Source organism: Xenopus laevis, chromosome 6L (genome assembly GCF_017654675.1).
Source record: "Xenopus laevis strain J_2021 chromosome 6L, Xenopus_laevis_v10.1, whole genome shotgun sequence".
Lineage (NCBI taxonomy): Eukaryota > Metazoa > Chordata > Amphibia > Anura > Pipidae > Xenopus > Xenopus laevis.
Genome location: NC_054381.1, coordinates 49,040,914 through 49,055,650, shown reverse-complemented (window position 1 = coordinate 49,055,650; position 14,737 = coordinate 49,040,914). Strand labels below are relative to the sequence as shown.

The 14,737-nt window shown below is 41.2% G+C and overlaps 2 protein-coding genes across 2 annotated transcripts in view; one reads left to right on the top strand and one right to left on the bottom strand.

Annotated features, from left to right (window-relative positions):
* Nucleotides 1-14,737, bottom strand: part of rarb.L (retinoic acid receptor beta L homeolog) — a 620,347-nt gene that overhangs the window by 343,969 nt on the left and 261,641 nt on the right. The gene's annotated exons all lie outside the window — the stretch shown is intronic.
* On the top strand, nucleotides 1,326-2,180 carry LOC121394594 (protein kinase C-like). The gene is made up of 2 exons (XM_041566013.1): nucleotides 1,326-1,743; nucleotides 1,972-2,180. The coding sequence occupies exons 1-2, from the start codon at nucleotides 1,618-1,620 to the stop codon at nucleotides 2,110-2,112; spliced, it is 267 nt and encodes an 88-aa protein (XP_041421947.1). The 5' UTR covers nucleotides 1,326-1,617; the 3' UTR covers nucleotides 2,113-2,180.

The following is a 14,737-nucleotide window of genomic DNA, read 5'->3' as shown; positions in this document are numbered from 1 at the left end:
AATCTTCAGCCAACTGATTTTCATCTTTTGTTTTTGTAAAGGAAATCACCTAAGGAATCTATGTATGTAATATATCTGTAATGGCACAACAAATAATATCTTTCTCTTCTATAAAGTGCTGTCCTGTAGCTTCACTTCCCATTGCAGTAAACCCACTGTCCCTACAGCAAGCAAATATGTACAAAGCATCTTGTTTTATTATATTTACTCATCACCTCATTAAAATTTGCTAGAATAGGGCAAAAAGAGTTGTGTCTCACCCTGTATGGAGTGCAGCCTTTGTTAAGACACATGGAGATGTGACCGTCATTCAGAATGCAGAATGCTTGAAGGACTAGGGCAACCCCTTGCATTGAGCTGTAAGGGCCATGGTTTTATGTCCCATAGCACTCCTACAGGTGTGCCTAGCCTTTAGTTAGTGGGCCCTCATATATTACAGCAGGGCCAAAGCACCGTTATAATAATAACTATAGTATAAACAAAGCAAACAAATGTACTCACTATGGAAATGTTAATTTCTTTTCTCCAAAGATTCTACGCAGCAGAACTGGTGTGCGGCCTGCAGTTTCTCCACTCTAAAGGGATTATTCATCGGTATGTAAAATTTATAAACATCCCATATATTATCTTTCTGTTCATATATTGTTTCTGCAAACCCATTGTTCTCTCAAATAAAATTAATCTTATGCAAATGGCACATGGTGCATTCTGCCGCCTGTATGTTATACTCCTTTTATTGCAATGCATTGAAATCACTGCCAGGATATCAGTAATAAAGTATTAAAATAGAGTATTAAGAAAATGGAGTATTAAAAAGAGTATTAAACAAACTGTAACACCCCATGAATTTGGGGAAGAGGGTTCACATTCCTTCTCACCCCCACTCATAAAATAGTACTGGCTGACTCCCAACATTTACCTCTCACACTACTTACCTGCTCTTTCTCAATTCCTTTTAATTTTTTAACCCTAATGTTTACCTTGCAGGGATCTTAAACCAGCTAATGTCCTGGTAACAACGAGGGACATATAAAGATCGTCGACTTTGGTTTGGCAGCTGAGGGCGTGTTTGGAAAGAAAAAAATCAAAGGCGCAAAAGGAACACTGCCCTTTATGGCCCCAGAGGTATGTGACTGTGATTTAATCTAAATGCTTATAGCAGAGAGGTAATAAGTTGTGCTTATACTTATAAGTCTTTTTTCCTGCATTTAAATACTCAACTAAAAAATATTTTTAGTTTCTTTTGTGTTTTGCTGGTGTATGATCTTTTTCTATACAAAGCAATTCAGATTAAAAGGGGAACAAAAGTCAATCACTAGGTGGGGTCTCAGATAGCATGCTCTGGGTTCCTTCCTACACATCATTTTAACTGTTCCCAGGTAACCACTGTGCTGCCCAGGGTGGGACACATGCACCCTAGAGTAATTGCTGGGAGTTTACTACTCATGTGAACAGCTTCAGCACAAGAGAGAGTTACAGAAAGAGCAAAGGTTTAGTTAAATGCATGCACTAGAGATTTTAATAACAATCTTTTTTTTTCTTCAAATCTAGGTGTTAAAAGAGAAGAGATATAATAGAGGAGTAGACTGGTGGGCATTAGGGATCATCGTATCTAAAATGGCATGTGGGACCTCACCATTCATAGAGTACGGCAACAGTACAGAATGCCGTTTATCGATTCTTCTTGAACAGCCATGCATTCTGATAAGGTTCAGCCCTCAATTGCAAGATCTCCTGCGAATGGTAAGTATTGGAATTTATGGAGAGGGTATAACTAGTTCTGCTATATTATATCATTTTCCAGAGAACTGATACTGTTCCTAGAGATCTAGCAGTGACACTAACTGGATATTCCTGTTTGCTGAATAGTGTATAGGCAATTGGACAAAATCCCTGTGCTATGAGGGTATTACTGACAGGTGTGTAGCTTCATATTAGCAATAAATATCTGATAATGTTTTCTTTCTTTAGCTCCTGAAGAAAAATCCGAAAGAACGACTGGGCTGCAATGGAAATATTCGGGAACACCCATTTTTTAATGCCATTGATTGGGTGCAAATAGAAAACCGGACTCTACCACCTCCTTCCCAGCCAAAAGCAGTAAGTACATGACGACATGTGTTTTGGTATGCTACTGCTTATGAATAGGCACTTATCTTGAAATCTCTAGATGTTTGTGTTTTAATACATATTCAGGGCTAGAGACCAGTGTCTTCCTGTATTACAGTATCTACATAGCCGGTTAGGACTAGGCCTAGGTTTATTAACTCTGTGGAAAACTCTCAATGGCATTCCGCAACAAATACAATTGCACTTAATATTTTGTATTGTATTAATGCCATCTACTTTACTTACATTTTTTTGGTGACAAACTAATTTATATTTTGTTTAACTGCAGTTGTCACCTGTCGATTTTAAGAAGACATGCGAGGAGCCACCATCATTCTTGGAGTCCCTGAAACATACTTTAACATCAGGTGATCAGGTATCTCTTCAAGATATGGCATGTCTGGATTAAATTTCACAGGTTCCAGCCATTTCTAGACCTTTTGGCACTGATGGTGATCTTATACCCTACCATCGTCCCCATGCCACAACAAACATCAGGCCCCATTATCAATTCCATGACTTCCAGTCTTCTCTCCTCATTATATCTCTTTCATCTTAATTTTGGCCTACTGGAGGTTCCATCAGTTGCCATCTGCCCCAGGGTTTGGCCCTTGATATAAAACGCTGTCTTTAGCGGGTTTTTTTACTAGCCCCTGCCTCTGCCATCACCCTCTTCTAACACTTGCCACTAGTCATTACCATCAGCCTTTGCCCCCACACCAATGTTCTATCACTCACCATTTCCATTATTCCGTGGCTAAATCATCACCACCTATTTATGGGCCTTTCCATCTGGTTCTGTCTGACTCTTTCTATCAGTTACTGTCTCTGGCCCTCAGCCAATCAATGGTCCATTTCATCGGCTCCTCACCTCTAGCCCTATTATCTATACTAGTGTCATTCACCGGCAGCTCCTACTATTGGGTCCTGTATCATCATGAATCCAGCATTACCATTGGCCCTAAAACCTTTGCACCCAGGGGTGATTCTGCCCTCACTTCAACCCTGAGGCAGCCTACCCGATGCCACCCCTTTTAACCCCCGTGGTTACCTTTTAACAAAGTAGAAGTGGGCTGCATCATTGTGCAGAGAAATTTCTCACTCTGCACAAAAATAGTCTAAATTCCCCTTTAAAAAAGATAAAGTTGACACTTAAGGGTACTAGGAACAACTTTTTGCCTCCCCTGTAACCCATAGGCATTACTGTCTGAGGCAAGTACCTCAACTAGCCTCATAGCGGGAGCGCCCCTATTTGCACCACACAGTACACTTTAATATTATCCCCACCTTTCATTCTAACTCCATTATTTCATTTATGTATGTTATGTTTGGCTAAGGTATATAACTAAAGGACTCTTATAAAGTAAAACATGAAATAGGAAACTAGAGTATAGTCTAACAACAATACTGCACACAGTTCACTACTGATCCAGGGATTTATCCGATTGCCATATTGGAGTCAGGAAGGAATTTTTTTCCCCCTCTGAAGCACACTGGACACAGCTTCAGATGAGGTTTTTTTTGCCTTCCTCTGGATCAAGATAAATAGGAATTTTATAAAGATAAACAATAATTTTATGAATGAAAGGTTGAATCGTGTGGCTATCAATATTTTTTAACCTTACATATTAAAGTACTACTAATTACTAAATTATGCAGGATAAGGTAGGATGGAATGCTTAAAAATTACAGAATGTAGGAACAAAACCTATATAATTAAGTTAAAATAAAATGTCAAAAACTACATTGGTTAAAAGAACTCATAGTTCCGTATTACCTCATTAGAACCCCCCTATTATATAGCACCACCCTCATATATTGGTAATTTAATTTTTTTTAACAAATTTGCCTTAAATTATAGGAAATAAATTAAATATCAGGCATTTTATTCAGTGGTATAGGCATAGCAAGGGAACATAGCATAGCTTAAATAAAATAAGCTAAACTTGATTTCAATGATTAAATATGGTAGAAAATAATATGTAGGACCAGCAATAAAGTAGATGAATTTTGTACAAAATAACTAAAATAGACTAATTTAAACAGAAAAGTTGCAGCCATATTAATCCACAGGTGAAAGGTTAGTATTTGTGATATTTATTTAGATTAGCAGTAATTTTTAGGGCTCACTGTTAAATAAAAGACCTTTCTCTTCCTCGGGTTCAACCAGCAATCTTTATTATTAATGCTTCTTGAACCTACGGAAGAAGAAATGTCTCTCAAACGCTAGCTGTAATAGTTCTTAGTGCAAATAAAAAGTATATCCCAACAATACTTACTTTTTGCCTCTCTAATAAGATGGTTAGGATACAGGGGCAATTCTAGTGATGCCGCCCCCTGCTCCCCAGGGGTTACTTTTACTGAGCCAGAGTGGGTCCAGCGGGGCAGCGTCACTAGTGCTTTTTGCACTAGAGGAGTCAAATTTTCAGTTTAAAAAGAGAAATTTGGATTTTAAAGTTACAAGGAGTGCCTTTTTGCCACCCCTGTTAACTTGTGGGCTGCTCCAGTCTGAGGCGAATTTCTCAAGTCGCCTCATGGTGGCAGCGCCCCTGTTAGGATAGGTTAGGGACCTGCTCAGAGAGTCTACCTTGACGTGGTGGCAGGCTTGATATCCTTTGGCCAAACATATGTCATTTTCCTAAAGTACCAGAATGATTATTGGATGCCATTCAGGTTGTACAGAACTACACGATTATTGATTCTTGAGGCTTGACCACAGAAGAAACCAACTGAGACGACTGAAGATAAATCCCATCAGCGAATATTTCCTTTACTCAGTTTGATATTCCTCTTTCTGTAATAAAGTTATCCAGGAATACTATTGTTATGGTGTTTTCTGTGTATCATACCATTTATTGGCCAACACCTCCACTGAGTTATACCTTAGTAATCCTAGCATCACAGATATAGGGTTGCCACCTTACCCCAAAACCAAACACATATGCAATCCACAGCCTGCATGGATAATTAGCAATTCATTTAGATGCATGGCTCTACATAAATCAGTTCAGTCTGCAGCATGCATCTATATGAATTGCTAATAAGCCATGCAGGCTGTGGATTGTATATGTGTTCAGTTTTAAAGGGGTGAGGTATGTGTCTCATTCACCCATCCATGGATAGATTTACTATAGCTCTTGTAAAGAAAAAAGGGCTAATATAGAGACACTGGCATGTGAGCAGGAGTTTAGTCTTTAATGTAGCAATATAGACAAACTGGCAGTGCTACATCCAGAAGTCCTTTGGGACGTGTCAGTAAAAGACAGTGAATGGAAGGGAGTGATTGTTTCCATTTCAGGATGATCCTGCTAAGTTCATCTTTGGTAAAGTTGCAGTACTTGCCTCCCTGGAATGGGAAGAGAAATGCAGTCTGTACTACTGTCAGTGGGGCAGCTGTAACAGCAGGAGAGGAGGCCTCTGTGGGAAGTGACTTTGTTATAAGTGGCCATGTATAACTAGGGAAATAGGAATCACACACAATACTGAAATTGTGCAACAACAGCTGCAGCCAGTTGGTTTATTTGGAGCAGCATGCACATATAGGCGCTAGGACTTCAGCCCCTTCCTCAATGCAATGCTCACAACACACAGCAAGTCATGTGACCTAATAAACCGCATTCCCATCTCCCAGCAAACTTGTCACTGCACCCTCAGCTTTTTGTGTGGTTTGTGCAATGTTTGGTTTGCATTTCAGCATCTTAAAGTTTAAATACATATAAACTTATTTATTGAAATAGACAAAATGTTGCCAGCTTTATTAAGAGAGACCAATCACAATCAAAACTGCACAAAACATTCAGACAGTGTTTGGCATAGAAATAGTAGCACTCAGATTAGTTTCATTTACTAACAGATCTACATCAATGTTCTAATTAAACCCAACTGTGTCCACTGCTGATAAACCCTGTTATTGAACTTGGATTGACACTGTCTTGAGGCAAATATGGCACTTGTTAGGTGTTTCATTCAGGCCCGGATTTGTGGAGAGGCCACCAAGGCCCAGGCCTAGTGTGGCAGGATTTTAGAGGGGCGGCATGCTGACCAACAACACCCACATTAGTTCAGAAATACTGGGGATGCGCAGGACAAACAAACAATCGTTTTTACATTTCCCCTGCACCAATCCTATTGCTCTGGTCCCGATGATGAAAATTTGAGCAAATAAAAGGGAGGGGACATTTTTTAACCCCATGATATATAATGGAATGAATTGTATCACATTATTTTAATTAATTTATAATCAATTGGGATTTTAACTAGTTAAATTATAGCACAAGCACTTTTCTTTAATTCATACGATTACCACAAAGTAATCAGTAATTTTGCACGCAATTGAGATTATATTTATTAGGTAGCTGGAATCTAACTAGAGACTGCCGAGCGAGTTTGAAGCAAGTGGGGTCATTTTTTCTTTCTTTTCAGATATAGGATCCGTTATCCAGAAAGCCCCTTATCCAGAAACGTCGAATTATGGATAGACCATCTCCCTTACACTCCATTTTTCCAAATAATCCAGACTTTTAAAAAATATTTCCTTTTTCCCTGTAATAATAAAACAGTATCTTGTACTTGATCCCAACTAAGATATTATTAATCTTCATTGGAGGCAAACCCAGCCTATTGGGTTTATTTAATGTATACACAATTTTCGACTAGGCTTAAAGTATGAAGATCTAAATTCCAGAAAGATCCGATATCTCAAAAATGGGGTTTTAGGGATATCGGATCTTTCCGGAATTTATACCTGGGGGCTCCCGAGCATTCTGGATAACAGGTCCCATACCTGTATACTTGTACTTGTCTATTTTTTGGTCCCTGTTTCTAGTTTCACCAAACCCTAAAATATTGATCTGATTCCGGATCCAAGTTCCAGGTACATCAGAAATATGGTTAAATGTGTCTACATGCATTAGTGCCAAAACTCAGAACTAACAGGCAGGGGCGCGCAGCCAATGAAGCAAGCTGAGACGCTCGCCTCAGGCGGCAACGTCGTAGAGGTTTCAAGGGGTGGCAAAAATCCGCTCCTGGTACCTTTAAGAGCCAAATTTAAACCGGAAATTCGGCTTTACTAATGCAATTGCGCTCTCCGCACTAGTGTTCTTGCCTCCCCTCCCGACAGGTAAGTCGGCGAGGGGGGGCAGCATTGCAGGAGCCTTAACAGTTCAAATCCATGACAGGGGGTTGAGCTGTCAAAAGAGGGATTGTGCTGTTCAAAACGGAACAGTTGGGAGGTATGTGTTAATTCTGCATGTGGACCTTTCTCTGCAAACTGCAAACTTGCTGTAATTTAAAAAAACTAGCTAATGGAGCAATCTAAAGTCAGTCCCCAAATATTATCATGAGATGGCCGAAGCTAATTTTTCAAATAAGCTAAAATGTCCTCATGGTTGGATGTAGTTGTTGGGCCATTGAACATACCTAGGCAAATTTGCACAATACTTTCTTGAGGCTAAAAGTCAGTATTATGCTAATTTCAGGGCTGGTTTTAAAACTCATGCGCCCCATAGCCACTCTCAACCCTCACTCACACACGACCCCCTGCTTGCACCTCCCTCACCTACTCTACACTGCTACTTCTGCAGTTCCCCCAATCACCAGTACTGGGGACTGGATGTGAGAAAGATTCAAACAACTGTCAAAGTCTCCCACCCAGTCCCCAGGTTCGTCCCCAAATCTCTGCCGCCCTAGGCCCAGGCCTTTGTGGCCAAATCAGAAATCCAGGAATGGCTAATATAGTATATAATGCTCCCCTACTGTAATTTATAAAGCTATTAGATGTCACTGAGGAGCCAAGTGACAGATATATACTTTTTAATCATCACATAATAATATTGCTTTGGCTATTGGCTAATACCAGGGATCCCCAACCTTTTTAACCCGTGAGCCACATTCAAATGTAAAAAGAGTTAGGGAGCAACACAAGCATGAAAAAGTTCTTTGGGGTGCCAAATAAGGGCTACGATTGGCTATTTGGTAGCCACTGTGTGGACTGGCAACCTACAAGAGGCTCTACTTGGCAATATTCTTAGTTTTTATGCAATTAAAATTAGCTTTCAAGCTTGGAATTCAAAAATAAGCACCTGCTTTGAGGACCCTGGGAGCAACATCCAAGGGGTTGGAGAGAAACAAGTTGCTCACAAGCTACTGGTTGGGGATCACTGGCTAATACAGATGAATGGCAGAATACTTGGATTAAACCCCTAGGAAGATCTTGGCCAACATCTCAATCATCTACTGGGGCCCAAAGCACACAATCCACTAAATACCCAATAATACAGGATAGGATAGGATCCGCTATCCTGAAAACCCCAGGTCCCGAGCATTCTGGATAACAGGTCCATTACCTGTACCTGTACAGTTTCACCAAACCCTAAAATATTCATTCAGGATCCAAGTTCCAGGTACATCAGAATTAGAGTTAAATGTGTCTACATGCATAAGTGCCAGAGCTCAGAACTAACAGGGACACAAACTACTGAGCTGGCAGGGTTTCCTAGGGTCCCAGCTTCTTAGCTCTCTCTACCTGACCCTTGGCTGGGGCCCTGCCAAATAAATAGAACATGGATTTCTAAAGGGATTTGAGTAAAATCCTTGAAAAATGGCACAGCTTTAGAAGAAATAAAAATCGTCAGAAAATGTCTGTCACCCTAGGCCAAGGCCTTTGTGGCGAACCAGAAATCTGGGAATGGTTAATATAGTATATAATGCACCCCTCCTGTAATTTATAAAGCTATTAGATGTCACTGAGGAGTCAAGTGACATATATATACTTTTTAATCATTATATAATAATATTGCTTTGGCTACAAATACAGCTGAATGGCAGAATATTTGGAATAAACCCCCAGGAAGATCTTGGCCAACAGTTCAGTCATCTGAGATCAACCGGGGCCCAAAGCACACGATCCACTAAATACCCAATAAAACATGATGGTTCACTGATATTGGAGTGTGTGTTTTGAACTTCATTTATATATAAACTGTATGCTGATATATTACTAATTCAAATAAATTCAAATCTAATCACGTGGATTTGAATAAAAATATTTGCTGAGAAAAATATGAATAGGTCATTTTCAATTCAGCAAAACTTGACAACTTTATGACAGTCTGAATAATTTTCCATGGTTTTCTGCCTAAAAAACTACTGATGTCAAGGAATGCTCTTGATATACAAAATATGTCTAGCAAATGAATCCTATCAGATGATTTGCCACCTTTTTGTGGCATAATTCCTTCCACAATCAGAAAATGCAACAAATAACATGGAAGGCATTATGGAAATATGTAATGCATTAATGCAAATTATATCATGGAAATTCATTGTGAGTACTGCATCATCTAAATTTATTCCAACTTTTCTACAGCCAAGAGAAAATTAAGTGATATTTTATAGTCTTTCAAATATTTCTTGATTACTGCAAATGGTATCCATTTCCACAGCATTTATCCCCTATAACTTTTGCCTATTCGCATTATGTTAGAGGAAGACAAACAAATATGCAGAAATTAGTTTTTATGTAACAAGTTGATCTATTGCTTGTGAAAAACATTCCATCTGCAGCTATAATCCTTTACTATTTGACATTCACATATCCTAATTGTACTATTGTTCTTTGCCAATGCAGTTAGTAGTAGAGTTTGCCTTAATTCTGTAGCTCAAGGTATTTCTAAATTGTTGAGTCAAGAGTAAATTTTATTAAATGGGTGGTTCCCCATTAAATTAACTTTTACTTTGTTATAGAATGGCCAATTCTAAGCAACTTTTCAATTGGTCTTCATTGCTTCCTTTTTATGGTTTAGGGGTTATTTCCTTCTTCTTCTTGTAACTCTTTTTACAAATGGGGGTCACTGACCACATCTAAAAACAAATGCTCCACAAAGCTACAAATGTGTTATTGCTACTTTGTATTACTCGTCTATTCAGGCCCTCTCCTATTCATATTCCAGTCTTTTATTCAAATTAATGCATAGATGCTAGGGTATTCGGACCCTAGCAACGAGATTGCTGAAATTGCAAGAGCTGCTGAATAAAAAGCTACATAACTCAAAAACCACAAATAATAAAAAATGAAAACCAATTGGAAATTGTCTCAGAATATCAGTCCTTACATCATACTAAAAGTGAACAACCCCTTTAAGCAAAGAAACTCTTTCGCTGGGGGACTGATATGCCATATTATACCAACATACTATCAATGAGAAAGGCAGAAGACTATATCCACATGGACAGAAATGCTTGTTTAGGGTTGTAACCTTTGCAACTGCAATGGGTGAGGGTGTGGATCAGATTGCTGCAGTGGCAGATTGGAGGGAAGCTAGGATGTCTGGAGGATGCAACTGTGGTCTGGGGGTAACTGGGCAAATTAGGGAAGGTATTGAGAGGGGTGCCTGAACTGAACTTGGGGTTGAATATTTAATACTGGACCCACTGGTAGAAAGTTTTATTTGAATTGAACCCCAATGTGCTTCTCACCCAGCTTACAAAAAGTCCAAAACTTCTGGGTCCCTGGCCAAAAGCCACAAAAAAGATCTAGAGTCTTCCAGGGTCAGACTGGGAGGCGTGGGGCCCTCCGGGGCTACTGCCCCAGGGCCCCCCTTCGGCCGCCGCTGCCGCTCCGGAGTGCTTCAGGGGACGAGTGCGCATGCGTGCGGTGCCGCGTTTGTGCGCACGCGCGCTGAGCTACCTTTTTGCGCATGCGCAGATATTCTACTCTACCCCGAACAAAGTGGGGTCGCGCCGCCCCACTAAGTAGCGGGTCTGGGCCGGCGGGGCCCACAAGAGCCCGGGGCCCACCGGGGTTTTTCCCGGTGTCCCGCCGGCCCAGTCCGACACTGGAGTCTTCAGACACCCCTTCGTCAAGGGCAGGGGGAGCCCACTTATCCCCAACTCCCCAGTCAAAAGGCATCTCAGGGGCAAGGGTCTTCAGGCGCCCTTTGCCGCATAGTCCCTCCCTGTTCGATCCGAAGGCCTTCAAGGTCGGGAAAACTGATGGACCTCCAAAGAGTTGCAGGCATCAGGATGTGCCCTCATAGGGTATGCTTTTGACCTGGAAGCAAATGCACCGAATGCAAAAGTGTAAAAATAAGTGCTAAAAGAATAAATAGCAATAAAAATGCATTCAAAAAAATGCAGCAGTGTGGTGCCCCAGCCTATCGAGCAGATTTAAAAATTCTCTAAATAAAACTGGGGTATAAGAACACCCATTGGTAGACAATATTTTACATGCTAGGCCAATGTAATGCTTCCTGGGTATCAACTCTACCCCTATGTATAAGCCCTATACTTATTAAAGGACAAGGAAAGTTAAACTAAAGATGTAGGCTAGAAATGTTGTACATTATGTTTTGGGCTTCAGACAACCAAAGCCCTTTAGCAGGGAAAATCTGTGCCTCCAAAGATGCCCCAGTAGCTCCCCATCTTCTTTTCTGCTGATTTACTGCACATTCCCTGTGCTGCTTTCACTTACTGAGCTTAGGGACCGACTCAAAATATACAGTACACATAGAATACAAATGTTGCAATATAAGGCTGATCAGTAATTAATATGGATAATTACTACATGGCAATACAGAAACCAGTGCAACAGGCCAACCTAATTTTCTAATTTTCTACTGGATAATTTGTGACGACTACTAAGCTTAGCTTCTCAACAACTGCTCAGAGCCCACTGAGCATGTGAGTGTCAAGATGGTGACCCCCTGTGACAAGTTGGATCATTTCTTCTTTTGACAAGTTGAAACTTTAGGCTGGTGCAAAATGTTCACTATATCAAACACTGCATTTTTAGCCCTATTCATTTTTAGGGTTTAGTTCTCCTTTAAGCATTTCATAGCCTTCATCCCCCTTGCTGTTGGTAATCTTTAATATTCATACCTACTCCCCAATCACAGACCTCTCTGTATATGTCACATTCCTCTTCTGTCCCACCAACAAACCTTAGACCAGGGGTCCACTCTCAGTACTATTTTCTTCCTCTCCTCACTAAATCTTTATTCTCCTAGTCTCTCAATAATGAAGACCAGTTAAAAAGTTGCTTAGAATTAGCCGTTCAACAACATACTAAAAGTGAACCACCCCTTTAAGGTTAGTCTCTTCATTACAGAGGTTGCTACACAATTACAGATGCCAACAGTGCTCACACAGCGTTTACCTTTGGAATCTAATTAAATATATCACATTTTACACCTTGGAACAACGTGACAGCTCTTGTAACCCTCTTTCTGCTTAACGGCCCCAAAACAAAACACACCACTTGCTCCCTTCACCACAAACACCAAACTAAGGGCCCAACACACTGAAGACACTCAAACGGGGGTCAGACAGGGCAAATATATAACATTTATTTAGTTTATTGTTGCATGGGGTTTGTGAAATCATAAACATAGGTGAGAATCATGTCCATACTGACACATCACTGATAGTTCTGTCACCTGGAATCAACTCAGTAGTGCTACTGGAGGCACCTGCACACATTCTTCTTACAAAGACTTATATAAGTACTCTCAGTTACTGTTAAGATAACCAGGGCTGCCTTTAGACATCACGGGGCGCTGTACGGCAACATTTTCTGTGCCCCCTGGTCCCCGCCAACCCTCAAGCCCCACCCCATATCTCAACCACCCCACAGTAAAAAGGCCACACACTCATCAGAGCTAAAACATTAAACCCCCAAAGCTATAAAAAGCCATTGGCGGTAAGCCCCCTCCCCCCCACATGTTATAAAAAGCCATTTGTGATCAGGTTACCCCCCTACAAGTAAAAAAAAATTGATGGCTTGCCCCCCCCACAAGTTATTAAAATCCACTGGTGACCAGGACCCCCTTCAATTTAAAAAAAAAAACATTGATGGCCGGAACCCCCAACAAGTTATAAAAAGCCATTGGTGGCCTCCTTTAAGTTAAAAAAACTTGGTGACCAGGCCCCCCAAAATTTTTTAAAAAAATAGCTTGCCTGGGTTTTGTGTCTAAGAGGGGTCCGGCCATGCTTCACATACTTGATTAGCCAGCTCCTGCACGCAAGATTTTGTCCTGTTCAGATTTTCTGTGCCCTCATTGGTTCTTTAAGGATTAGTCCCGGTAAAGCTGCATTGGGATTGGATAGGCTGAAGGGGAAGTTTCTTCTTCCACTATCCAATCCATTTACAGCTTTACCGGGACTTATCCTTAAAGAACCAATGAGGGTACAGAAAATCTGAACAGGACAAAATCTTGCATGCAGGAGCTGGCAGCACACTGAAAGCAGGGGGCCCGGCTAATCAAATATGTGAAGCATGGCCCGGCCCCAGGGAGAATCTTGCGTGCACTTAGCTGCTGTCTGAAGCTGGCAGGAAGCTGAAAGTAGGGGGGCCCGGCTAATCAAGTAAGTGAAGCATGGCCAGGCCCCCTTAGACACCAAACCCTTCAGGCCTGGGGCAACTGTCCTCCCTGTGCCCCCTTGATGGCGGCCCTGAATATGGTGTCTGCTGTACAGGTACACACATGTTTGGGATAGTTGTGAAATCATAAACATAGGTGAGAATCATGTCCATACTGACACATCACTGATAGTTCTGTCACATGGAATCAACTCAGTAGTGCTACTGGAGCAGGTCCGGACTGAGAATTAATATAGGCCCTGGCATTTCAGGTACACAGAGGCCCAATCAGCCCCCACCAGCCCACTAAATACTGACTTTCTATGGGACCTTATAGCAGCCCCTCTGGCATTTACCAGAACCCACAGATTGCCAGTCCGGACCTGTACTGGAGGCACCTGCACACATTCTTCTTACAAAGACTTATATAAGTACTCTCAGTTACTGTTAAGATAACTATTCCAGTCCTACTGCTCAAATCCTTACAATGTTCTGCATATCTGTAAATGTTGTGTATGTAGTTTGTACATGTAGTGACCCATATGCTCCCCTATGGCTTAACATGCCAACACTTCCTTGTACTCTGGTTGCTAAGCAAAAGCCCATGTGACTACTGTAGCTTATTAGCATAATGTGTACAGCGTATCACTGGCCCAGAGGCTGATTACAAATTCCTGCCACTAGTGCTGGGCAGAGGGCGGGACTTCCTCTTTCCCCCTGTCACTCAAGGAGGAAGTGGTTGCTAATGGGAGTCTGGTGCTCAGACCCCAGTAAAGATAATGCCTTGGTAAAGTCAGGGATACAGGGACCCCGTGAATGAGGTGTATTCATGACAGGGTAGTTCTCTGTACCAGCACTTTCTAGGAAAATGAAGCAGATAGAGCTAGTTTAGCAAGAGCAGCCTGGCTCCAACTAGGAGGGATAGCAAGGGGGTGGCTCTCCCCTCAGGCAAGACTGGTCTGTAGTGTAGGGATCACAGACTAATAGGGATTTAGTTTAGTGCTTTCCCTGATCCAATGTGTGGGGATACAGGTCACGGAACAAATGCTCAGTAAGGCTACAAATGTATTGTTATTGCTACTTATTATTACTCATCTTTCTATTCAAGGCTTCTCCTCTATTCACATTCCCGTCTGTTATTCAAATCAATGCATGGTTGCTAGGGTTATTTGGACCCTAGCAACCAGGTGAAATTGCAAACTGGAGAGCTGCTGAATACAAATCGAAATACGTCAAAACCAATAAATAATAACAAATGAAAACCAACTGCAA